This window comes from Somniosus microcephalus, chromosome 6 (assembly GCF_052327205.1).
Source record: "Somniosus microcephalus isolate GS21.2 chromosome 6, FLI_Smic_1.0, whole genome shotgun sequence".
Taxonomy (NCBI): Eukaryota; Metazoa; Chordata; class Chondrichthyes; order Squaliformes; family Somniosidae; genus Somniosus; species Somniosus microcephalus.
In genome coordinates this window covers 142,684,621-142,712,424 of record NC_140992.1, presented here as the reverse complement: position 1 = coordinate 142,712,424, position 27,804 = coordinate 142,684,621, and the positions used below count along the sequence as shown (strand labels likewise).

At 46.0% G+C, this 27,804-nt stretch overlaps 1 protein-coding gene across 18 annotated transcripts in view; it reads right to left on the bottom strand.

Moving 5' to 3' along the window:
- The window catches only part of cep63 (centrosomal protein 63), a 102,378-nt gene that overhangs the window by 50,232 nt on the left and 24,342 nt on the right, over positions 1-27,804 (bottom strand). For 15 of the 18 annotated variants that reach the window (XM_085990867.1, XM_085990864.1, XM_085990865.1 and 12 more), the window contains 2 exons: positions 19,290-19,544; positions 4,094-4,239 (listed from right to left, as the gene is read on the bottom strand). In XM_085990867.1, the coding sequence (XP_085846993.1) occupies positions 4,094-4,239; positions 19,290-19,544 (401 nt within the window). The remainder of the gene's footprint in view (positions 1-4,093; positions 4,240-19,289; positions 19,545-27,804) is intronic. The other 3 variants (XM_085990881.1, XM_085990880.1, XM_085990874.1) reach the window with 2 other exon arrangements.

Sequence of the window (27,804 nt, the reverse complement as noted above, 5' to 3'; positions counted from 1 at the left end):
GGACACCCTCACCTGCTGTTATATTTACAGAAGGTTTGTTGAGTTTTGCGGCTTTGCCGAACAGTTCACAGTTATTTTGAAAGTTATGGTTTCTGCTCACATTACGTTGTTTAGCTGTAATGAAAGACTTTTGTGTCAATAAACAGAAGTTTCAATGTTGCATGGTGCATGTGACTACTTTCAGTGATGCTGGCATTCAGAGGCCCTCAAACATCCAAAGTGCGCATGAGTTAAGACTCTCATCATTCCGCCACAGGGGTGTCGACACGAGTCCAGAGGAGCCTCTGACGTATGGACCTTCCACTTTCAGCAGCCCTTCCATCTTCCTCCTCCTCCTCCGCATGCTCTTCCTCCTCCTCCTCCTCATGCTCTTCCTCCTCCTCCTCCGCCTGCTTGTGCAGGGTCCGAGGGAAGGTAATGAATTGACGCGTTCGCCTATAAAGGGCAGCTGTCACTTGCCGGATGCAACAGCGGACTGCAGCCTGAGCGACAGTCGCATTGTCCCCAATGGCTGACTGAAAGGATCCGTTGGCATAAAAATGGAGGCCATCAGTCAGTTTAGCCATCACGGACAGAGAGGTTCTGCAGCGTTCACGCGGCTGCAGATGCTGACCAAGCAGGTGGCACAGATCAGTAACAATGTCCCTCCAGATTCGGAGCCTTCGCAAATACTGCTCCTCCGGCATGTCAAGGCTGGTCACCTGCTGCCTAAAGACCCTCGCAGCATCCTGTTGGATTGGCCGACCTCCATTGCCCCTCCTCATTCTGGCCAATCCCGGCCCTCTCTCCCGCCGTCTCTCTGCCCCTTCACAGTGTTGGGCGATGAGGCTGTCGCCCTCCAAACAAGCTCCCATTCCGATGCCAGTTGGTCAAAAGGCTTTTAGGTGTAGTGCTGCAAGTGCTTCGGACAGGGTTGGAGGTCCCAAGTACTGTAAAGCTAAATTCCCAGAACTCCACTCCACATTAGCTCGCCAACTCTCTCTAGCAGCGATTGCAATGAGCAGGCCAAGTGGCAGAAGATTCTGCACTAGAGCTGTCCCCTTTAAATAGCGCCGCCCTACTCCGAGAAGGGCCCGTTAGCCCTCCCTCGAACTGTCACTAATAGTGCTGGGCGCTAAGGCTCCGGGCGCCACCCAATATGCGCTCAGGCGCTCCTAAAAGGCATTGCACACTGAAATAACCTCATGAGCTGCTTGCGCTCGCGGGCACGCGCAAACACTTAGCGCAGGCGCTAAATGTATAGTCAATATCTGAGTTGGCGCTATCTTCATAGCGTTCGCCCCAACATAGGGCTTCGCCCCAATTCTAGGTCTCTTTAGGCGCTCAGCGCCGGCGCTACCAACCCAATTTCTAGGCCTAAGAGTGCATTAAGGCCCTACGCCTGCTTTTACCAGCCGTAAGAGTGGTGTGGGCAATTGCTGGCCAGTTGTTGGACAAATAGCCCAACGCTGAGCCAGCAATACTCAGTTTTCAGGCGGTTCAGATGATCTGTCGAGGCATGCCTTGACAGAGCGCAAGTTCCGGATTTTGCACACACAGAAATCCAGAACTTGCGGGGCCTTTCAAAGGGAATACGACAGCGTACTCAGAGTATGCCATCACAGACACTGCAATTTCAGGGCCAATATTTCTTTTTTATATTATTTACCGTTAAATAGCAACGTTTATGGCAATTTGAGAAGTAGAGTTGGTTGGAGCAGTAAGTTTCTCTGCAGCAGTCAGGATGTTCAAAATCAAGACACTGCAGTGCCTCCTCTGGTGGGAGGCTGTAGTTGCAGCGTGACTAGTTTACAGAGGCAGTTTCCATTATAAATGTGGACATAGAAATTGGAAAAGGAAAAAGTTGACAAATGTGCAACAAAAACTGTGACAACAGGAAGTTTCGTAGACACAAGGGCCTAGAAATTCACTTGGGCGCGGGCAGCTCGCTCGCGCCCAAAAGTTAGCGCTGGGCGGGGAGGCATTAGCGCACGCCGTATATTCGTCTTCTGCGTCCCAATTCGGAAGCGGGTGCTATACCAGGGTGTGCCCGCCTCCGTTTGGGGCGCTGCAACTGAATATCGGCACACTAGTTGCCGCAGCGCCACCCGATGCGGTGCGGCAGGCTGCGGTACTGCAGGCCTCCTCCTTCTCTTAAGAGGGAGGTGCCTGCAACGGCCGGAGCCCCGATCGCGAGTGCCGGCAAAAGAGCCCGGCACAACGGAGAAGTGCCAGGCTCCACGGAAACCAGCAGGCAATGCCGCGGGGGGTGTGGAGGAGGCCGGGGAAGGAGGTGCGGGCAGGCGGCCGCCGAAAAAGCGGCCGGCCGCACCTTCCGCTTTAAAGCGCCCCACTATGGCAGCAGGACGGCCCCATTTTCTGGTTGCTGTTTGCGCCCGCTTCGGAGGAGGCGGCCGCAAATAAATATGGGGATTGGCGCGGTTTCGGGGCATTACGGGCCACCGTGCACACCGATGACGTCATCGGTCCCGGCGCAGCGCTAACGGCTACCGCCGCCAATACCGCTGCACTCAATTTCCGCGCTACCACCCCGCCGGCGCAAAAGGCCTCTTTAGGCGCTAAGTGGGCGCAAGGCCCACTGAATTTCTAGGCCCAAGTCTTTCCAGACATAAGATTTTTAATAATATGTCTTTGTGAGAGCGAGAGCAGGAGAGGCTATGGAGGAGGATAGGGCGGTCAACCACATCAAAGGCTCCAGAAAGATCAAGTGAAAGGGGAGGGGACAATTTCACACAGTTGCAGTGACCAAATGTATTGCACTGTAAGTGCTGCCAACTGCATCAATGCCAAGCATATATTCCATAACACTATGCTCCATTTTCAGAGATGCATTCAATATTGGTTTACCCATGGTTCCTCCCACTGAAACCAAACCTAAAGTCAACCGCTAAGCTTAAATAATCAGTTGATTTCCACTGGATGGCATCAGGTAAAGCAGTGCATTAGCTGAGCAATACAGACCAGAATTTGATCTATGCTGATCTCAGCTGGTGTGTAAATAGAGGTTGATATAATTGGCCTCAGCAATCCTGTGCTTAGGGGAGGGGGAAAATGCAAAGGAACTGCCAGGATTCCCACTGATGCACAAGTGTGGATATCATGTCAGATCAGGATTCGCCTTGTCTGTTGTGTCCTAGGCCACACACGAATGAATGAGGAAGTGAGAGTGTGGCTGCGAGTTGCCCATGATACCACACAGCAGCAGCAATTGGTGCCTTCAAGAGAGATGGGGCAGGGAAAAAACCCTCTAAAGGTTCATGACCAATGCCAGGAAGTAGTAGCTAGAGCAAATAAGGTGCAACAATAGGACAATTCACTATAAAACAAAGCACACTATTTTGTCTTTGTACAAGACCTTGGTTAGGCCTCAGTTAGAATACTGTGTGCAGTTTTGGTCTGCTCACATGGTGGATGATATTGAGGCTTTGGAAAGGATGTCACAAGATTAATTCATAGCTTAAAACGCCTTAGTTACCAAGATAGACTAAGAGCTGGGACTCTACACTTTAGAGAAGCTTAGACTATGATGTGATCTGATCAGGGTTTATAAGATGATGACGGGATTAGATTGTGTTTGTGTAGACAATTTGTTACAACTAAATAGGTTAGCGAGGCCCAAGGGCACAATCGCAAATTATGTAAAGACAGATCTAGGTTAGATGTCAGGAGGTGGTTCTTTCCCAGAGAATAGCGACTTCTGGAACAGGCTGTCGGCTGGTGCCATGAACGCCGATTCACTGAATTCCTTCAAGTGAGAGCTGGACTTGTTTCTGGCTGGGGCGGAGGTCACCTCATATAAGAGGTAGGAACTGCAAGGAATTATCAAGGCCAGAGTGATCTCCTGGACTACTTTCAATCACCTAAGGGGGTCAGGGCAAAATCTCCCAGATTTTGTTAATCCTCTAATCGGCCTGGGTTTTTAAATCTGGTTTTCCTCCTCTTCCAGTGGGGTGGGGTGTGTCTGCATTGTGATGCACAGGACATTGCAGTTATATGGGACATGCTAAATGGACCAGTAGGTCTTTTCCTGTCCATTATTCGTATCACACTACCCACTTTAATTGACAGGGTCACCCTTACAACAGTTGGTTACCTGGCAGTTTTCTCCCTTTCCTGCAGTAACTCATTACACCCGGCCAACTCCTTGCACAGTTGCTTCTGTTCAAGATCTTTGCTCTGAATTATGTCCTCTTGTGCTTGGAGCTTACTGTGCAGTTCCTGATTTTCCTCCCTTGTTTCCTAGTAAGCAAAGAAATTGCAAAATTTAAAATCAAACTGAACTCTTTTCTAAGTTAGTCAAGAGTTTAAAGGTAATGTTTTAAAAATGAAATGAAAAGCCAGAAATATTGCACGAGAACAGGATTTCACACTTAAAATGCCACTGATTTTCCAGATGAAAGCATATGCATGTACTTGGTCATGCCAATTTAAAGCAGCAACATCCCTTAGTTAATGCTGTAAATGGTGGAATTAACAAAAATTGCAATACTTTCACCAAGGGAATCAGAACCACTTCCTGTACTAGGAACAACACCCAAAGCAGCATGCTTTTCAAATCCAACCTAGTTTTTAATGTTTTTAATGTTTTTTGTGAATAACATGGAAAAGGCCTGTCATTTTTTGCTTTCTCTTCATCCCTTTGAATCCCTCGCTCTACAGAAACAAACAAATTTGCCTCCCAGCGCCATTTCATTGTCTACTTCAATGGCCCTTCCTGGTCACTTATTTTACAAATTTGTGCCCTTTAGGCGTTAAAACTCCAGGCTCTGTTGCTGGAAAGTACTTGTGTGGGGGGAGGATTGGCCTTGCTTACAGTGTCCCAGTCCCCCTATAGCTGAATAAAGTGCTGACACTCAATGGAAAACCTGGACAGGCGAGATAAAAATGGCCAGTCGGTGAGGTATCGGGAGATGCTGGCATCCGTAATGTACCTCAGCATGAGTCATAGGAACACAGGAAGAGGAGTAAGCCATTTATCCCCTCGAGCCTGTTCGGCCACTCAATTAAATCATGGCTGATTTGTATCTTAACTCCATTTACCCGCCTTGGTTCCATAACCCTCAACACCCTTGCCTAACAAGAATCTATCAAAAGTAAAATACTACAGATGCTGGAAATCTGAAATAAAAACAGAAAATGCTGGAAATACTCAGCAGGTCAGGCAGCATCTGTAGAGAGATGCAAAGTTACCGTTTCAGGCCAATGGCCTTTCGTCAGAACTGGAAAACATTAGAGATGCAACAGGTTTTACACAAGTACAGAGGCAGGGAAAGGGGGGAGGGGAGGAAAGAACAAAAGGGAAGGTCTGTGATAGGGTGGAAGGCAGGAGAGATTAAATGACAAAAGGGACGATGGTGCAAGGCAAAAGGGGATGGTAATGGGGCAAGTAAAGAAACAAAAGATGGGTCTAGAGGAGGTGCAAATGGGAATATCAGGTGTATTACCAACAGCTGTTGTCTGAAAAGATAGGGGCAGAGGTTATGGTCTGAAATTGTTGAACTCGACGTTGAGTCCAGAAGGCTGTAAAAGTGCATAATCGAAAGATGAGGTGATGTTCCTTGAGCTTACGTTGAGCTTCATTAGAACAGTGTAGGAGGCCAAGGTCAGAGTGGGAGTGGGAGGGAGAATTAAAACGAAAGGTGACTGGAAGCTCATGGTCACGCTTGCAGACTGAACGGAGGTGTTCTGCAAAGCGGTTACCCAATCTGCGTTTGGTCTCCCCAGTGTAGAAGAGACCGCATCGTGAGCAGCGAATACAGCATATTAAATTGAAAGAAGCACAAATAAATCGCTGTTTCACCTGGAAGGAGTGTTTGGGGCCCTGGATAGTGAGAAGGGAGCAGGTAAAAGAGCAAAGCGCTTTATAGCCAATGAAGTGTAGTCACTGTTGTAATGGAGGGAACATGGCAGCCAACTTGCGCACAGCATGGTCCCACAAACAGCAACGTGCGGGATAAAATACATCACTCTCCATTTTTAAATTTTCAGTTGACCCCCAGCCCCAACAACTTTGAGTCAGAATCTTGTAAGGAGAAGGAAGAAAACCAGGAAACAAAAGGAAGAAATTAGGAAACAAAAACAATCTGTAATAACGTGAAATTTCAGCTGAATGCTCCAAGATATTGAAACCATACACCACCAACCTACATAACCACAGAATTAAAAAAACCTCTTGGTTCATTAATAATCATGCTCTGAAGGTTTTAGAAACTTATGACTGTAATAAAAGCTGCTCGAACAGAAAATGAGTCAGACTTAAACCATTGGACATGGCACAAAGTCAGTAATATAAAAAGGAAAAAAATTACATTAATACTGCGGAAGTCTTTTACATTACAACTTTGTTGCAACAAAAATTCACAATCAGAGATCGGCCATTTAAGAATTACAGACAAGCACTTTCATGAAACAAGGAAAGCATCAAGTTGCAGTCTTGAAACAGACATTCACAAAACATTTGAAATTTGATCCTTTTAAACTGTAGTTGAACTTGTGTCATTGACTGGGCTCGAAACTGGTTGCTTAGAAACACTTGAATGTATCTAGTGCCTTTCACAACCTCGATGTCCCAAAAGCACTTTACACTCAATGAAGTGTAGTCACTGCTGTAATGTAGGGAACATGGCAGCCAATTTGCACACAGCAAGGTCCCACAAACAGCAATGTGATAACGACCAGATGCCCCTGCTCGTCTTCAAAATAGTGCCACAAGATCTTTTACATCTACCCAAGGGGGCAGAGGGGCCTCGGTTTAACATCTCATCCGAAAGACGGCACCTCTGACAGTGCAGCACTCCCTCAGTACTGCACAAGGAGTATCACTCTGGATGTTGTGCTCAAGTCTCTGGAGTGGGACGTGAACCCACAACCTCTGACTCAGATGCGAGAATGCTACCAGCTGAGACACGGCTTACACCATAGTACAATAAGATTCCTGAAGCTAAACTGCAATGAACACTTTTTTTCAAATTTAAGTTTTTCTCTCTTGAAGGTGCTGGCTCTTAGCGGGCTGTGTTTCCAATGGCAGCACAATCCTCCTGTACCTCCTCCAAATGCTATTCTACATGAATAAGCCCTGTTTCAACCACAGAAGGCACTGAAACTAATCGTGCACTCATATGTTCTATATCAGGCATAGCGTTTAGTTACGAGGCCATTAGGAGAGCTCAATTGAATAGGCATAGATAAAAGGAACATTCAAGGTTGGGAGACAGCTCCACAATACCACTTTATTGTAAAAGTCAAAGAAAGAAGATTCCAGTGAATAGCTGAGCCACACAAATCAAAATGATCCCATAATCAATGCTTGACCTCAATCAAGGTAGGTGTGTGAGCACAATTCACTTCCGTACCCCAGGAGAAGGAGCGAGAAGAAAAAATTAAAAACCGGTCAAGGTTCCTGCTCGCTATCCACCAACCCTTGCTGCAAATCTATGAGCATGGTGAGAACTGTGCGAGACTTGCATGCAGTGACTCCTGAGGTTGAACAGCCTGCTCACACATGAAGAATGGCCATTTGAGCAAGGTGTCAGAGCATGGCCTATGCAGATGGAACTATACGGCACAAGGGTGTAGGGCATAGCTGGATGGCATTTATTTTAATGCAAGGAGTCTTGCGAATAAGGTGGATGAACTGAAGGTGTTGATGAATACATGGGAGTATGATATTGTTGCTATCACGGAGACATGGTTGAGGGAGGGGCAAGACTGGCAGCTCAATATTCCGGGGTATAGAATCTTCAGGCGAGACGGGGGGGGGGGGGGGGGGGGTAAAATGAGGAGGGGGTGGCGCAATATTAATTAAGCAGTCAATTACTGCTGTAAGGAGGGATGATATATTAACAGGTTCCTCTAATGAGGCCATATGGGTAGAACTTAAAAACAAAAAGGGGGCAAGCACTTTGCTGGGAGTGTACTATAGGCCCCCAAACAGTCAGGGGGAGATAGAGGAACAGATATGTAGGCAAATCTCAGAGAAATGTGCAAATAATAGGGTAATAATAGTGGGGGATTTCAACTTCCCCAATATTAACTGGGATAGTCAGAGTGTGAAAGGCTTAGAGGGTGCAGAATTCTTAAAGTGCATCCAGGAGAGCTTTTTGAGCCAGCATGTAGAAAGTCCTACAAGAGAGGGGGCGGTACTGGACCTAATTCTAGGGAATGTGGCCGGGCAAGTGGTAGAAGTGTTAGTAGGTGAGCACTTTGGTGACAGTGACCATAATTCGGTGAGATTTAAGGTAGTCATGGAAAAGGACAGAGATGGACCGGAAATAAAGGTTCTAAATTGGGGGAAGGCCGATTTTAATATGATAAGGCAGGATCTGGCCAAAGTGGACTGGGATCAGCTACTTGTAGGAAAATCCACATCGGAGCAATGGGAGTCTTTCAGAAAGGAAATTGAGAGAGTACAATGGCAACACGTTCCCGTAAAGGTCAAGGGTGGGACCAACAAGCCCAGGGAACCTTGGATGTCAAGGGATATACGAGAATGGATTAGGAAAAAAAGGGGGGCTTTTGGCAGATACAAAGGACTAAAGACAGAGGAAGCCCTAGAGGAGTATAAAAAGTGCAGGGGGATACTTAAAAAAGAAATTAGGAGAGCGAGGAGGGGCCATGAAATAACACTGGCGAGCAAAATAAAGGAAAATCCTAAGGTGTTTTATAAGTACATTAAGGGCAAGAGGATAACTAGGGAAAGAGTAGGGCCCATTAGGGACCAAAGTGGCAATCTGTGTGTGCAGCTGGAAGATGTAGGTGGGGTTTTAAATGAATTTTTTGCATCTGTGTTCACTATGGAGAAGGACGATGTAGACATAGAAATTGGGCAGGGGGACTGTGATATACTTGAACATATTAGCATCGAGAGGGAGGAGGTACTAGCGGTTTTAGCAGGCTTAAAAGTGGATAAATCTCCAGGCCCGGACGAGATGTATCCCAGGCTGCTGTGTGAGGCAAAGGAGGAGATTGCAGGGGCTCTGACACAAATTTTCAGAACCTCTCTGGCCACGGGGGATGTGCCAGAGGGCTGGAGAACAGCTAACGTAGTACCATTATTCAAGAAGGGTAGTAGGGATAAACCAGGGAATTACAGGCCAGTGAGCCTAACATCAGTGCTAGGGAAATTATTGGAAAAAATTCTGAGGGACAGAATTAGCCTCCACTTGGAGAGGCAAGGATTAATCAGGGATAGTCAGCATGGCTTTGTCAAGGGAAGATCATGTCTGACCAATTTGACTGAATTTTTCGAGGGGGTGACTAGGTGTGTGGATGAGGGTAGTGCAGTGGATGTGGTATACATGGATTTCAGTGAGGCTTTCGATAAAGTCCCGCATAGGAGACTGGTCAAGAAGGTAAGAGGCCATGGGATCCAGGGTGCCTTGGCACATTGGATCCAAAACCGGCTTAGTGGCAGAAGGCAGAAGGTGATGGTCGAAGGTTGTTTTTGTGACTGGAAGCCTGTGTCCAGTGGGGTACCGCAGGGATCGGTGCTGGGTCCCTTGCTGTTTGTGGTCTACATTAATGATTTGGATGTGAATGTAAAAGGTATGATCAGTAAGTTCGCAGATGACACGAAAATTGGTGGGGTGGTAAATAGCGAGGAGGGTAGCCTCAGTCTGCAGGACGATATAAGGGCAGCACGGTGGCATAGTGGTTAGCACTGTTGCCTCACAGCGCCAGAGACCCGGGTTCGAATCCGGCCTCGGGCAACTGTCTGTGTGGAGTTTGCACATTCTCCCCGTGTTTGCGTGGGTTTTCTCCGGGTGCTCCGGTTTCCTCCCACAGTCCAAAGATGTGCGGGTTAGGTTGATTGGCTATGATAAATTGACCCTTAGTGTTAGGGGGATTAAATACGTGGGGTTACAGGGATAGGGTGGGATATGTGTTGGTGTAGGGGTTACGGGGATCGGGTGGGATATGTGTCGGTGCAGGCTCGATGGGCCGAAATGGCCTCTATCTGCACTGTGGGGTTTCTGTGATTCGGTGATATAGATGGGTTGGTCAGATGGGCGGAACAGTGGCAAATGGAATTTAACCCTGAAAAGTGTGAGGTGATGCATTTTGGAGGGACTAACAAGGCAAGGGAATACACAATAAATGGTAAGACCCTAGGAAAGACAGAGGATCAGAGGGACCTTGGTGTGCATGTACATAGATCCCTGAAGGCAGCAGAACAGGTGGATAAGGTGGTGAAAAAGGCATATGGGATACTTATATTCTATGCCTCGGCTAATGAAGGCAAGAGCAGGGAGGTTATGATGGAGCTGTACAAAACGCTGGTTAGGCCACAGCTGGAATACTATGTGCAGTTCTGGTCGCCACACTATAGGAAGGATGTGATTGCTTTGGAAAGGGTGCAGAGGAGATTCACCAGGATGTTACCTGGGCTGGAGCGTTTCAGCTATGAAGAAAGACTGGACAGGCTGGGGTTGTTTTCCTTGGAGCAGAGAAGGCTGAGGGGGGACCTGATTGAGGCGTACAAAATTATGAGGAGCATAGATAGGGTAGATAGAAAGGAACTTTTTCCCTTAGTAGAGGGGTCAATAACAAGGGGGCATAAATTCAAGATAAGGGGCAGGAGGTTTAGAGGGGATTTGAGGAAGAACTTTTTCACCTAGAGGGTGGTTGGAATCTGGAACTCACTGCCTGAAAGGGTGGTAGAGGCAGGAACCCTCACAACATTCAAGAAGCATTTGGATGAGCACTTGAAATGCCATAGCATACAAGGCTACGGACCAAGTGCTGGAAAATGGGATTAGATTAGACAGGGCTTGATGGCTGGCGCGGACGCGATGGGCCTCTTTCTGTGCTGTATAACTCTATATCCCAACATGGAGTCAACAGCATCGGGAGGGGAAAGGAGACAATTAGAAGATAGCTGAAAAAAAAAGATTGGCAATATAACATGCACTAAAAGACAAACAAGAAAAGATCAACATACCCTGCTCAACTTTAGTTTCAAAGAATCAACTCAAACCATTTTCTTCTCTTTGTGGCCCTGACATCAGGCACCCATCCTTTATTTTATTAATGCATTGCCAAATGACAGTCTATTGCATAAGTTCTAAGTGTGAAGTCGTTACTCCTCAAATTGTATTTACACCAAGGCTGCCTTGAATTATAGTCCCATCCCCAATTCACCAGAAAGGACTTTCCATGTTCACCCGGCTGACACGGTTTTTCTACAGTTCCAATGGTTTGGAATGTGTTTTTCCTTATCTTTTGCCCCCATGTTCATAGACACTTTCTTTTCAATGAGAACAGATTGAGCTCCCCTAGCTGCTCTAGTACCACAATAACAATGCAGATGAAGACCACTCAACTTGTCGATCCAGAAATAATCTATTGTCCCTCTATCATAGCTTTCCATTGTCTCTTGGGGTAGATTTATACTGCAATTTTAGTGTCCCACAGCGTCTCAGTAAAACTCCACTGTTGGGTTCCAATCAATCTCTGGAGGGTCCGGATTGAGATCTCCGGGAGTAGGCAGTCTCATCTGCTTGGTCTGGATACTAGACACAGTATAACTCCAGTGCACTATTAAACCTGATCTACAAAATGCTCAGGAGTTTATTTAAATGTAGAGTATGGACTTTTCTTGGTCCTCCAAACACTTTCAATTTAATTTCAATGGCCAGCAGCTGAGGTTACAAGCAAAGTTTCCTTCTGAATCTGGCAGCAAGGCATTGAAAACATGACAATACTACTGCAAACAGATACTGTAGCTACTGATCTCAGAATAACTGCACCCTAATGATACCCATCACCAGTCTTAACCCATCACCCTTACCCTGCTTTCACAGCATACCTTGATCTAATGCTCCAAATGTACCTTTCTCATCTTGTATGTACTTCTCTGTTAAAACACCTTTCCTTTCAAGGCCGAGGAGTCCATGTATTTACAGTCTTTCCTCATAATTCAATCCTGTAATATCAGGGTTGAGTCTTGTTGGTCTTCACTATCACTTCAGAGCATGAATGTTTCCCTTGTGACAAAAAACGGCACAACACAAATTGCAGTCTGACCAGAGCATTGCATGGTTTCAGCAGGTCATCCTCCAACCTTTACGCAGATCTGGCAACAAACATTCTATTTGTTTTGTTTGATTGTTATTCCATGGTGACTATTAAGTACCAGGTCTACAAGGGCCGCCTCACATGGTGGGTGATATAGTGGCCTTGGAAAAGGTCCAGATGAGAGCTACAAGAATGATTCCTAGCTTTAAAAAAACATTAGCTACTCACATAGGCTTAAAGAGCTGGGACTATTTTTTCCTTTTTTAATTATTATTCATTCACAGGGTATGGCCAGCATTTATTGCCCATCCCTAATTGCCCTTGAGAAGGTGGTGGTGAGCCGCCATCTTGAACCGCTGCAGTCCATATGGTGAAGGTACTCCCACAGTGCTGTTAGGTAGGGAGTCCCAGGATTTCCACCCAGCGGCGATATATTTCCAATTCAGGATGGTGTGATTTGGAGGGGAACTTGGAGGTGGTGGTGTTCCCATGTGCCTGCTGCCCTTATCCTTCTAGGTGGTGGAGGTCACAGGTTTGGGAGATGCTGCTGAAGAAGCCTTGGTGAGTTGCTGCAGTACATCTTGTAGATGGCACACGGCAGGCACGGTACGCCAATGGCAGAGGGAGTGAATATTTAATGTGGTAGATGGGGTGCCAATCATACGGGCTGCTTTGTCCTGGATGGTGTCGAGCTTCTTGAGTGTTGTTGGAGCTGCATTCATCCAGGCAAGTGGAGGGTATTCAATCATACTCCTGACTTCTGCCTTGTAGATGGTGGAAAGGCTCTGGGAAGTAAGGAGGTGATACACTCGCCACAGAATACCTAGCCTCTGACCTGCTCTAGTAGCCACAGTTTCTGGTCAATGGTGACCCCCAGGATGTTGATGGCGGGGATTTGGTGATGGGAATGCCATTGAATATCAAGGGGAGGTGGTTAGACTCTCTCTTGTTGGAGATGGTCATTGCCTGGCACTTGTGTGGCACGAATGTTACTTGGCACTTATCAGCCCAAGCCTGAATGTTGTCCAGGTCTTGATGCATGCGGGCATGGACTGCTTCATTATCTGAGGAGTTGCGAATGGAACTGAACACTGCAGTCATCAGCGAACATCCCCACTTCTGGCCTTATGTTGGAGTCATTAATGAAGCAGCTGAAGATGGTTGGGCCAAGGGCACTGACCTGAGGAACTCCTGCAGCAATGTCCTGGAGCTGAGATGATTGGCCCTCCAACACCCAGAACCATTTTCCTATGTGCTAGGTACGACTCCAGCCTGTGGAGTATTTTCCCCGATTCCCATTGACTTCAATTTTACTAGGGTTCCTTGATGCCACACTCAGTCAAATACTGCCTTGATGTTAAAAGCAATCACTTGCACTTCACCTCTGGAATTTATCTCTGTTGTCTATGTTTGGACCAAGGCTTTAATGAGGTCTGGAGCAGAGTGGTCCAGGCTAAACTCCAACTGAGCATTGGTTATTGGTGAGTGAAAACATTTACTCCAGAGCAGCATAGACTTAGAGGAGACCTGATAGAAATTTATAAAATAACAAAAGGGCTGGATTGTCTGCCTATTGATAGATTACTTCAGTTTAACAGATTGGGGAGGACCAGGGGACACGAGTTTACATTACGCAAAAGTAGGAATAAGCTAGATGTTAGGTGGATCATCTTCTCTCAGTGAGCTTCTGGAATGTGTTACCAGCTGGTGCGGAGTGCACTGACTCTCTGCATGCCTGCAAGCGGGAGCTGGATCGATTCCTGACTGGGGCAGGGACTGCATCATATTGAAGGTAAACGGATAACTCTTGGATCATGTGATCTTCGGGACTGGTTTTGATCGCCTGAGGGGGTCAGAGAGAAATTTCCCAGAGGTTTGTTCCCTCCCCGCTTATTGGCCCTGTATTTTTGCCTCTTCAGGAGATTATATGGCTGTGGGGGGTGGGGGGGTGGAGTAATTGTTTAGTCATGACGTTCCAGGCATCACGAGTGTGGGGCAAGCTTGATGGACCAGCTGGGCTTTTCCTACCCATTATTTTCATATGTTTCATATTATGTAACACTTGATCTCTCTCACTTTCACCTGCAACCATTTTGATACCATTAACAAGAGCATATTAGAGGTATAAATGCGTGGCTCAAAGAGTGGTGTGGGAGGAAGGGGTTTCAGTTCATGGGGCACTGGCACCAGTACTGGGGAAAGAGGGAGCTGTTCCGTTGGGACAGGTCTCACTTAAACCGGGACCAGTGCCCTGGCGAACCGAATAACTAGGGTAGTTGACTGGGCTTTAAACTAATGAAGGGGGGTGGGAGGATTCAGGAAAGAGTACGTTTAAAAGCAGCGATAGAAATGTCAAGGCTCTACAGCAGAGTAGAGTTTTGGGTAAAAATAAGAGTGGGGCAGGAAGGGACAGAGAGAGTAGCAAAGGTAATAAGGCATCAATGACTAAGGTGACATCAGGGAAAAATAGAAATAAGTCAAAGCTAAAGGCATTATATCTGAATGCGTGGAGCATTCGCAACAAAAAGATGAATTCATAGCACAGGCAGAAATTAACAGGTTTGATCTAATAGCCATAACGGAGACATGGTTGCAATGTGGCCAAGGTTGGGAACTGAATATTCCAGGATATTTAACTTTTAGAAGATACAGGCAAAATGGAAAAGGAGGAGGGGTAGCCCTGATAATAAAGGATGGGATAAAGACAGTAGAGAGAAAGGATCTTGGCTCGGAAAATCAAGAAGTAGAATCAGTTTGGGTGGAGCTAAGAAACAGCAAGGGGCAGAAAACATTGGTGGGAGTTGTTTATAGGCCCCCAAAACAGTAGTTGTAATGTAGGGCAGAGTATAAATCAGGAAATTAGACGTGCATGTAACAAGGGTAATACAATGATCATGGGGGACTTTATTCAACATATAAACTGGGCAAACTAAATTTGCAGTAATAGTGTGGGGGACGAATTCATGGAATGTATGCAAGATAGTTTTCTAGATCAGTATGTTGAGGAACCAACTAGGGAACAGGCTATTTTAGATCTAGTATTGTGCAATAAGAGTTAATTAATAACTTTGTAGTAAAGGGGCCTTTAGGGAAGAGTGACCATAATATGATATAATTTTATATTGAGTTTGAAAGTGATTTAGTTACATCCGAAAATAGGGTCTTAAATCTAAACAAAGCAAACTACGTAGATATGAGGGGCGAGTTGACTAAGGTAGATTGGGAAGTTACATTAAAAGGTATGACAGTAGACAAGCAATGGCTAGCATTTAAAGAATTAATACATAATTTACAACAAATACACATTCCTTTAAGGCACAAATACCCCACAGGAAAAGTGGTCCAACCGTGGCTAACAAGAGAAGTTAAAGATAGTATTAGATCAAAAGAAGAGGCCTATAATGTTGCCAAAAATAGTAGTAAGCCTGAGGATTGGGAGGATTTTAGAATTCAGCGAAGGAGGACCAAGAAATTGATAAAGAAAGGGAAAATAGAATGAGAGTAAACCGGTGAGAGACATAAAAACAGACTGTAAAAGCTTCTATAGGTATGTAAAAAGGAAAAGATCAGCGAAAGTAAATGTGGCTCCCTTACAGGCTATGACAGGAGAAATTATAATGGGGAATAAGGAAATGGCAGAGAAATTGAACTAATACTTTGTGTATGTCGACACAAAAAACCTCCTGGAAATAGTGGAGAGCCAAGTCTCTAGCAAGAATAAGGAACTGAAAGAAATTAGTAACAGTAAAAAAAATGTACTGGAGAAGTTTATGGGACTGAAAGCCGATAAATCTCCTGGACCTGATGGCGTACATCCTCGGATTTTGAAAGAGGTGGCTATAGAGATAGTGGATGCATTGGCTGTCATTTCCCAAAATTCCACAGATTCTAGAACGATTCCTGGGAATTGGGAGGTAGCAAATGTAACCCCACTATTTAAGAAAGGAGGGAGAGAGAAAACGGGGAACTACAGACCAGTTAGCCTGACATCAGTAGTAGGGAAAATGCTAGAATCTATTATTAAGGACGTGGTAACAGGGCACTTAGAAAATAATAATAGGATTGGGCAGAGTCAACATGGATTTATAAAAGGGAAATCGTGTTTGACTAATTTGTTAGAAATTTTTTGAGGTTGTAACAAGCAGAATAGATAAGGGGGAAACCAGTGGATGTGGTGTATTTGGATTTTCAGAAGGCATTCGATAAGGTGCCACACAAGAGGTTATTAAACAAAATTAGGGCTCATGGGATTGGGGGTAATATACTAGCATGGATTCAGGATTGGTTATTGGGCAGAAAACAGAGTAGGAATAAACGGGTCATTTTCAGGTTGGCAGGCTATAACTAGTGGGGTACCGTAAGGATTAGTGCTTGGGCCTCAGCTATTCACAATCTACATCAATGATTTGGATGAGGGGACTAAATGTAATATATCCAAATTTACTGATGATACAAAGCTGGGTGAGAATGTAAGTTGTGAGGAGGATGCAAGGAGGCTTCAAGGGGATATAGACATACTAAGTGAGTGTGGAGAAATGTGAAGTTATCCACTTTGGTAGGAAAAATAGAAAAGCAGAGTATTTTTTAAATGGTGAGCGATTGGGAAATGTTGGTGTTCAGAGGGACTTGGGTGTCCTTGTACATGAATCACTGAAAGTTAACATGTAGGTACAGCAAGCTATTAGGAAAGCAAATGGTACGTTGGCCTTTATTACAAGAGGATTTGAGTATAAGGCCGCGATCTTGCCAGCCCTGAGGAGGCGGGACTGCCGGGAAATTGGCAGAATTTTGGGGGCGGGTGTCATTCCACCTATTTACAGATTTTACCTAATTCTTTTTGTAAGAGGTTTAAATGCGTGGCTGAAAGAGTGGTATGGAGGCAGGGCTTTCAATTCATGGGACACGGATGCCAGTACTGGGGAAAGAGGGAGTTGTTCCATTGGGATAGACTCCACTTAAACTGGGCTGAGACCAGTGTCCTGGTGAATCGACTAACTATGGCTATAGATAGGGCTTTAAACTAACATGAGGGAGGGAGGGGTCAGATATGGGTAAATTTATAAGTCTGAAGAGAAAAGTCAAGGCTGTAGAGAACAGTGATTTGGGTAAAATCAAGCAGATTGTGTCAGGAACGGACAGAGTGTTTAATAATGGAAATAGGGCATTAGCGGCTAAGGCCACATCAGGGAAAAACAGTAAAAAGTTAACACTAAAAGCAATATATCTGAATGCACAAAGCATTCGTAACACGATAGATGAATTAATGGCACAAATAGAGATAAATGGGTTTGATCTAGTAGCCATTACGGAGACGTGGTTGCAGGGTGACTAAGATTGAGAATGAAATATTCCCGGGTACTTGACTTTTAGAAAAGATAGACAAAATGGAGGAGGTGGTGGGGTAGCCCTGATAATAAAGAATGAGATAAGGCAGTAGAGAGAATTGATCTTAGCCCAGAAAATCAGGATGTAGAATCAGTAAAGGTGGAGCTACGAAATAACAAAGGGTAGAAAACACTGGCGGGAGTACTTTTATAAGCCCCCCCAACAGTAATCATAGTGTTGGACAGAGTATAAATCAGGAAATTAGAGGAGCATGTAACAAGGGGGACTTGAATCTTCATATGGACTGGGCAAACCAAATTGGCAAAAGTAGCTTGGAGGACGAGTTCATGGAATGCATTTGAGACAGTTTACTAGAACAATATGTCGAGGAACTAACTAGAAAACAGGCCATTTTAGATCTAGTATTATGTGATGAGACTGAGTTAATTAATAATCTTATAGTAAAGAATCCTCTGGGGAAAGTGATCATAATATGATAGAATTTCATATTAAGTTTGAGAATTATGTAGTTAAGTCCAAAACTAGGGTCTTATATTTAAACAAAGCCAATTACAGAGGTATGAGGGGTGAGGTAGATTGGGAAATTAGATTAAAAGATATGACAGTAGATAAGCAATGGCAAACATTTGAAGAAATAATTTATGATTCTCAACGAATATACATTTCCAGTGGAGTTTTTATTCCTCAAGGGAAAGTGGCACAGCCATGGCTAACTGGAGAAATTAAGGATAGTATTAGATTAAAAGAAGCTTACAATGTTGCCAAGAAGAGTAGTAAGCCTGAGGATTGGGAGGGTTTTAAAAATCAGTAAAGGTTGACCAAGAAATTGATAAAGGGAGAAAATAGAATATGGAGAGTAAACTAGCAAGAAATATAAAAACAGGTGAATCAAGGGATGAGAGGATCCGGCAGGAAAGTGGATTTGATGTAGAAGCTCAGCCATGATCTTATTGAATGGCGGAGCAGGCTCGATGGGCCGTATGGCCTACTCCTGTTCCTATTTCTTATGTTCTTATATAAGTCCTTGGCTGCCTCATTTGACTTCACTGCCCCTCTAGTTTGCATTGCCTCGGAGTTTCACCAATTTACCTTGAGTTACTGAATCCTTGGCAAATTCCTCGCTGATTTCCTTCATCTCAGTATTACTCCTCTGACAAGTACTCAACATTTCCTTTCCTTTGACCATTTTTTTCTTTTACCCATAACCACTTTTCTCAGAATCCTTTCAAGTTCACCTGCATCATTTCACAAGTATGGTGATCAAACCATTGCGGAGGTGATCTCAACAAAGCTTTATAATGTCAGTAAAAACTCCTTGGACACTCACTCTAGATCCATTTACCACCCCAATGATCACTGCCATACAACACTGTGATTTGAGAGAACACATGAACAGTCCTGGATTTGTGTCCTAATCCTGCCAGATAGACATCCCTGCAAGGTACATCAAGGACTCTCATCGCTGAGGTGGGGGTCAGGTCATAAAAATATAGGGAAAAGATGGCTGTCCATCCTGCTCTATCTACTGGGCCCTGCTTCATGGCAAAGTGATTTTCTTTTTCCTGTCCCAAACGCACATCTCTATATTCTCTGCTACATCAGGGAACAATCCAGTTCTTTACAATAAAAGCAGTCTTTACTGCACTGGATGGTGGTTTATTCCATAAGTCAACTGCCAACCATAAAGTTACCCAAGTTCAATTGATGGTGTTTTCAGTCTTTGGGCCTGGCTTGACGCAAAATACCTCAATATCTAGCTGAACAAACTCTTTCATTATTTAAAACCCATCTTATAGCCCCCTTAAATTAGTTTCTTTCCCAGAACTGAATTAACTTCCACAGCCTCAATCTGCAAATAAACTTTAAAACATCTCAATGTTTCACAAAGGGAAATAACCTTCTCCACTATTAAAGCTGAATCCTCCAACCTGTAGGAGTTGCTGCAATCGTTGCAGTTCTTCCTGCAAGAGATGTTGTCCCTCTTTAAACCGCTGGTTAGCACCTTTTAGTTCATCCACTGTCATATTCAGCCGCTCCATGGTCATGTCATTTGCACAGATTGTGTCATTGGCTCTCTCCAACTGGCTCCTCAGATGCTGCATTTCTGATTGGCTGATTAGCTCAGTCTGTTCAATGAGCTGTTTCCGACCACTGAGCTGAGTCTGATATTTTACAGTCTGTTGCTGATGAAGGACAAAAACAGAAGGAAAGCACAAACACAGAAACAGAGAAGGCTTGTGAACAAATAAAGGCAAGAGAGAGTACAGATGGAACTGAAATTAAACCAGCTGGGCAATTAAAATAATCACTACATTCAGGTCAAATCACAGCAGAATGCTGCATAGAGTCCAATGAGTCAGACGGCCCACTTCATTTAGAATGTTCATTGGGAAGGTCTTGCATCAAGGCTCCATTTAACAAAAGTGAAAATAAAGGGCTGAGAAGCTGCCTCCGCAAAAAAAAAAATCAAGGACTGAAATGGAGTCCGTTTTACTCTTTTGTTCAATTGAGTGTTAAAATCACAAGTATTGGGGTTCCTCATCACTAGCGAGGCACAGCAGTGCATTTAGAGCATCACTGATTTCCAGGCAGAGTTTGAGGGTTGAATCACTGATGTGCTACGACACCTGCAGCTTCTCCATGAAGCCAATTAAATGTAGAGCAGAAGTGCAGGGGTCCGTACGTACATGTACATGTTCTCAGCTCTTTGTCACCAGATGTCTGTTTGATCCTGGCCAGAACACTGAAACCTGGAAACTCTGTGTTAAGTGAACTGGTTTCTTTTGATGAACACAGGCATGGTAATCAAACACAGGAAGCTCCACTTAGTCATCAGCAAATGGCCTATTTCATTTTAAAAACCCTCCAACATTGATCGTTTATCAACTACTTTCTGAAGTTTAGGAGATCACGAGGTTCTATAAAAAAGATTTGCATTTCTATAGCACCTTTCATGACCTCAGGACGTCCCAAAGCACTTTACAGCCAATGAAGTACTTTTAATGTAGCTTCCTACATTACCAGATGGCTTGCTGACTCGAGTAGTCTGTGGTGCTGAGCACAAGGAAAATCGCGGAACATTTTTGCTCAAACAGCAAGTTTAAGCTCCTTGTCTTTGCTCTTTTCAATGCCTGGAACTCGGCTCATTTTTATTTCCCAGACTCCTGGAATCTTCTGCCATTAGGACTATGCTGCTGTGCTGGACTACACTACACTTCTTGCCTTGGCTGCTGTGACTCTGCTCTGCCACTCAATCGCTTCAAGAAAGATTGAACAGGCTTCTCCAGAAAAGAGCAGACTGAGGGGTGACCTGATCGAAGTCTTCAAGATTATGACAGGGTTTGACAGAGAAGATGTTTCCACTTGCAGGGGAGACCAGAACTAGGGGCCATAAATATAAGATATCACTAATAAATCCAATAGGGAATTCAGGAGAAACTTCTTTACGCAGAAAGTGGTGAGACTGTGGAACTCGCTACCACATGGAGTAGTTCAGGTGACTAGCATAGATGCATTTAAAAGGAAGCTAGATAAACACACGAGGTAAAAAGGAATAGAATGATATTTTGATGGGGTTAGATGAAGTAGGGTGGGAGGAGGCTCATGTGGAGCATAAACACTGGCATGGACCTGTTGGGCTGAATGGTCCGTTTTTGTGCTGTAAATACTTTGTAATATTATGTAAGCGGACTCCATCCTGTCTACAAATCAACTTCACCTACCACAGGACTGAATTTAGCTCTGAAATCTCTCATATTGCTGCCTTCCAAACCTTTTTACAGCCACGACGTGTCTCTCCTAATTACTGCCTTGCCCATGTAAGCTGAATTCCCTCTGTGTCCATTCGAGCCAGTTCCTTCTATCTCCTTTTTTTTCCTCTTGGCCCCTCTCAGGTCCTTCTCTCCTATCCCCTCCCAGTCTTGTCACCCACTCATGCCAACTTTCATTTTTCCCCTCTTGGGCACTTTGCCTCCCCAATCCCTACCCCAATCCAGCACTGTCTCCTCTACCTCCCTATTCTCCTGCCGCCACCCCAGGCTTGAATCCCCTTTGAATAAGACCACACCTACTCTCTGTGCCTCTCTTGGGATTCTCTGAAGGGTCCTGTAAAGTCTGTGGGTTGTTTAGTTAATTAATACACAGACTCCAAGAGTAACTTAAAACAGGACTTTACTATTCGAAGGTCAGGGCGAATCTGCCCAATACTTCCTGACACAGCACTTATATACCGGTGTGGTCACCGTCGGTATTACAGTATACAGAAGCCAACAAAGTAGTGCAACACCTAAAGTAGTTCTCTTAAAGGTGGACGGTTACATACAATAGTTCTCTTAAAGGTAGACGGGTACATACACTACAATCCTCCCTTTTTAGCTTACAACATACTGATTCCCCATTAAACATACATTATAACATATATACAACTTTATGCAAGACAGTTCACAGATTCAGTCTCTCTGGAGGTTTCCGGACTCTGTCCGGATAACGCCTCGGTGGTGTCGTAACTTCCGGTGGGGTAGTAGGTGCTTCTGGCAAGGTCGATTCGGCTTGAAGGACAGTGTCAGGTTCATCTGATTCCAGTATTACCAGATCGGAGGTAGGTGTTCTGGGTATCTCTGTCTCAACATTAACCGTGTACGGTGGTGGAGTAGGTTGGCCATTTGTGGCTGACCCTATGATCTGGTCAACATGGCGCTTTATTATACTGTCCCCAATGTCCACCGTATACATCAACGGCCCTAGCTTTTTTCCGATAGTTCCAGGCTGCCATTTCTCGGTACGGTAGTCCCGGGCCAAAACTTGTTGACCTATCTGAAAAGATCTAGTTGGCCTTTCATTCATGCCCTGGAATTGCCGGTTCTCTACGTCCCTTCTGATGTTTGGCTTAAGCAAATCCAGCCGGCATCTTAGTCGTCTATTAAAAAACATCATGGCGGGAGTTTGATTTGTGACCGCATGTGTTGCATTCCTGTACGCCAACAAGAAGCTATCCACCTTATGTTGGAAGTTAATGGCTTCATTACCCATGGCCTTTATGGCCTTCTTGAAGGTCTGGACAAACCTTTCAGCCAATCCATTGGAGGCGGGATGGTATGGGGCTGACGTGTAGTGCTTAACCCCATTGCTCTTTAAGAATTTCTTGAATTCTTCGGACACAAATTGCGGTCCATTATCAGAACAGATCTGTTCTGGCAGCCCATTCCTAGCAAACATGGTCCTTAACACTGTGATGGTTTTTTCCGTGGTGGTGGTGGACATCTTTATTACCTCCGGCCACTTGGAGTGTGCATCCACCGCTATTAGAAACATTGAGTCCATAAATGGACCAGCAAAGTCGATGTGTACCCTTTGCCAAGGAGATGAGGGCCACTCCCATGGATGCAGAGGAGCCTGTGGTGGCGCGTTTTGGGCCTTCTGGCATCTTAGACAGCTCTTAGTGATTTCTTCGATGTCCCCATCAATGCCTGGCCACCACACAAACGCTCTTGCTAGGTTCTTCATTTTCACTCCACCCAGATGTCCCTCGTGCAGCTCCTTTAACACCTTCTGTTGAAGTTTGGGTGGAATCACCACTCTAGATCCACACATCAGGGTTCCTCGACACACTGACAGCTGTTCTTTTCTCTGCAAAAATGCTGGCAGCGTTGGTTCGCCCTGTGCTGGCCATCCCTCCACCGCTAAATCATAGACTCGTGAGAGAGTCGGGTCATTTCTTGTTTCGTTTTCGATCATCGAATTTGTTACTGGTAGACATTCCACTATGGATGAGTGGAACATCTCTACCGGGTCCACTGTAGTCGCTTCTTCTACTATCGGCAATGGCAAGCGCGATAACCCATCAGGATTTCCATGCTGTTTGGACCTTTTGTATTCGATGTCATATTGGTGTGCCCCAAGTAACACGGACCACCTCTGTAACCTTTGCGCTGTCATGGTGGAAACGGCCTTGTTAGGGTTGAATATGGACACCAACGGCTGGTGGTCTGTCAGTAATGTGAACTTCTTGCCCTGCAGGTAATGATTGAATTTCTTTACGCCCCACACAAGGCTGAGGGCCTCCCTATCTATTTGAGCATAATTTCGCTCCGCGGAGGTCAATGATCGGGACACGAATGCCACTGGCCTTTCCGAGCCATTTGGTAACTTGTGTGAAAGTACTGCTCCAATTCCATAGGGGGAAGCATCACAAGCTAGACGAAGAGGTAACGTTGGGTTGAAATGAGCCAACACTTCTTCAGAGGTAATCAACGCCTTGCTTCTGCGAAAGGCCTTTTTACATTCCTCACTCCACTTCCATGGTACTTCTTTCCGCAACAGAGCATTCAGCGGATGCAGCACCGTGGATAGATTCGGCAGAAACTTGTGATAATAATTAATCAACCCCAAGAATTATCTTAACTGTGATACGTTTTCCGGAGCGGGGGCCTTCACGACAGCTTCTATCTTGTCAGGTGACTTGTGCAGCCCCTCTCGGTCAATGACATGACCGCAGTACGAGATCCGTTTTTGGAAGAACTCACATTTCTTGCGATTAACTCGAAGGCCATATTCCTTCAACCTAGTGAGCACCAGTTTCAAATTTGTGAGGTGTTCTTCCTCGTCTTCTCCCGTAATCAGGATATCGTCTAAGTAACACTGCGTGCTTGGAATTCCTTGTAATACCTGCTCCATGGCCCTCTGCCAAATTGCTGGAGCCGAAGCTACCCCAAAAACCAGTCTATTATAACGATACAAGCCTCTGTGTGTGTTGATGGTGAGGTACTGACGCGACTCTTCCTCGACTTCCATTTGTAAGTATGCCTGTGCCAGGTCTATCTTGGTGAAGTGTTTCCCTCCAGCCAATGAAGCAAAGATATCATCAATCCGCGGAAGCGGGTATTGTACCGTGTGAAGCACCGGATTCACTGTGATCTTGAAGTCTCCGCAGATGCGGACCTTCCCCGGTCCCCCTGGCTTGTTACTTGGTGAAGACTTCATGACGGGAACAATGGGCGTGGCCCACTCACTCCAGTCCACTTTTGACAGTACCCCTGATCGTTCAAGTTCTTCCAGTTCTGCCTCCACAGCAGGTCGTATCGCGTAAGGTGCCGATCTGGCTTTGAAAAATTTTGGGCTTGCATGTTCTGCAATCTTAACCATTGCTTTAATTCCTCGCAGTGTTCCCAGTCCTTGCTGGAATACCTCTTTAGCTTCGTCTAATATTCTGGACAACCGTTCAGGTTTGACATCTTCCTTTCCGGAATCTACCGTCATGGTGTTTAGTGAATGCCAGTCTATCTTTATTTTCCTGATCCACTCCCGTCCCAGAAGTGGTGGACCTCCCTCAGGCAACACATACAGGTCCATCCTTTGGTGCTCTTTGTCCTTGTATCTCACCTTGACTTCTATCTTTCCGATGGGGTATACTTTGTGCCCCGTGTATGTCTTCAATACTAGTTCCGTATCCCGTAGGGGAATATGCTTGAATAACTTTTTATAATCATGCTTATTCATGACCGTCAACGCCGATCCGGTGTCCACTTCCATTTTCACTTGGACTTTTGCAATCTGTAGTGTGATCCAGATAGCTTGTCGGTCAGCTTCATTACTCACATTGTGAATTCTCAGACTATCCAGTTCCTTGCAGTTGGAGTGTGAGTCCGAATTCTGTTCTTCCGGACTCTTCCTAGTCACCTCATGTACCTGCCTGTACCTCTTTTGTGGTGACTCATTATTGTTGGTCTTCTTTCCTGACCGGCATACCTTAGCTATGTGACCGAGCTTGCCACATTTCCTACATTCCTGGTTTTTAAACCAGCATTGGTTCTGGTCGTGTGTTGTCTTCCCACAGCGATAGCATTTCGTTGTACCCGAAGTAATTTGCTGCACCCTGAGTGCCGCTGCCTTTAGCTGCATTTCCGCTGTTCTTTTCGCTGCGGCTTCGTTCGATGCAGCAATAAGGACAGCCTTCTCCAGTGTAAGATCGTTCTCTTCGAGCAGTCGTTTTTGTGTTTCTTCCTTCGACATTCCGCACACGAATTTGTCTCGCAACGCCTCTGTCAGATTCCCTCCAAACTGGCAGTGTTTCGCTAGTCTACGCAGTTCGACCAAGTATTCTGCGTTGCTTTCGTCTTTCCTTTGCGTTCTCGCATAGAATTTGAATCGTTCCGCCAACATCAACGGTGTGGGGTTCAAGTGATCCTTCAGAACAGTCACAATATCATCGAAAGTCTGATCCGCCGGTTTAGCTGGTGCTAGATGCTTCAAGAGCTCGTATGTCTTCGCGCCCATCGAGTTTAGCAAGGTTATAGCTTTGTCAGCTTCTTCTATTTTATTGGCCTCACAATAGATCTCAATGCGTTCCACATACGTGGCCCAGTCTTCTACCTCGGAATTAAAATCGTTGATGTTACCACGCTTAGGCATCTTCCTCTCTTCCTGATAACACCACGAATTATTTCTTTAAAATTTTTTTTTTTTTCCCCAAGATGGCAGTTCCCGCGAAAATGGCGGTTTCCCGCGCTTATCTTCTCTCCCCGCCCACTTCAATGGCGGTTCCCCGCTTCTGTCTTCTTCTCCGCCTAATGGCGGCTTCCCGCGTTTCTTCCCCTGGCGGGAGGGGTACACTTTCCCCACGGGCGACGGCCGCTGGCTTTCAGGTTCACAGCCTGCGCGTCGGCTTCAGTGCTTTCCCTTTTCTCGGCAGGGCAACCGGCGCTGGGTACACCCCGTTGACAGCGAACAGTTTCAGCCGCTGGGCTGGCTCTCGCTCAGTTCCCCTTGCTCGGGCTCTGTCTCTCTCCCGCTCGCTCGGCTCTACCGGCGCTGGGTACACCCCGTTGACGGCGAACAGTTTCAGCCGCTGGACTGGCTCTCGCTCAGTCTCCCTTGGTCGGCTCTGCCTCTCCCGCTCGCTCGGCTCCCAATCGCGCCTCCCAGCCCTCTCGCAGTCCGGTGCTTCCCTCCCCGGCTGCGGCTGAGTTTTTATATCTTCCCGCGCCTTCGCTCCCGGTCGCAGCGCTTCGTGGCTTTGGTCGCTGCCCGGCCTTTTTCGCCAGTCGCGGTCTAGCTGTCTCACGACGCCGTTGCGTCCCCAGCCTGTCTGTACCGCGGCTTCCTTGCTCCACGCTGCCCCAGTCTCAGCGCCTCTGGGCCCGACTTCTGTCCGGCTCCTTTCCCCCTCGACCGTGGTCGAGTGCACCGCCCTTATCCTCCGGTTATTCTTTTTACTTTTCCCTTACTCACAGTCACCGTGGCCGCCTTGCTTCTCGTGCTGATCGGCTCACTCCTCACCGTGGCAGAAGGGACAGTCAGTGCCTGTTGCTGATGGAAGTCTTTGTCTCTGAATTCTTCCTCCTTTCCAGCTCTGCAGACTCGAGTTTTCTCCCAGCAGAATGACGAGGGCGGTTGCCTCTTCTCGACGCTCGTTAACTGCTTCGGAAGTATTGTTGCCGCAGGGTACGATCGGACTCGTCGCCACTGTAAAGTCTGTGGGTTGTTTAGTTAATTAATACACAGACTCCAAGAGTAACTTAAAACAGGACTTTACTATTCGAAGGTCAGGGCGAATCTGCCCAATACTTCCTGACACAGCACTTATATACCGGTGTGGTCACCGTCGGTATTACAGTATACAGAAGCCAACAAAGTAGTGCAACACCTAAAGTAGTTCTCTTAAAGGTGGACGGTTACATACAATAGTTCTCTTAAAGGTAGACGGGTACATACACTACAGGTCCCATCAGGGACCTTGTCCCTGCCTGCTGAGAAGCAGCAATCTCAACTTCCCCAACCTCCTTTCTGGCCAACCTTCCCACCCAGTGCACCCCCTCGGGGCCAATCTCCTTCCCATTCCACTCACTCCATGCACCACTGCCTCCCTAGACTCTGCCAGCAACAATCAATGTCCCACTCCACATTTCCCTCCAGAATGTCTGTTCCTCACATACAAACCCTTCCCATCTACAATCTTATTGTGGATAATTACATTCACATTCTTTGCTTTGACTGAAACTTGGCTCAAGGACAGAGACACCTTGCCCCTTACTGATGACTGCTCACCTGGCTATACTTTCACAGAATCATACAGCACAGGAGGCTGTCATTCGGCCCATTTCGTAGCAAGAGGGTTCGAGTACAGGAACAAGGAGGTCTTGCTGCAGTTGTACAGGGCCTTGGTGAGACCGCACCTTGAGTATTGTGTGCAGTTTTGGTCGCCTTATCTGAGGAAGGATGTCCTTGCCATGGAAGGAGTGCAGCGAAGATTCACCAGGCTGATACCTGGGATGGCAGGAATGGCGTATGAGGAGAGATTGTGTCGATTGGGCTTATACTCACTGGAGTTTAGAAGATTGAGAGGGGATCTCATCGAAACCTAAAAAATTCTGTTAGGCCTGGACAGACTAGATGCAGGAAGGATGTTCCCGATGGCCGGGGAGTCCAGAACCAGGGGTCATAGTCTAA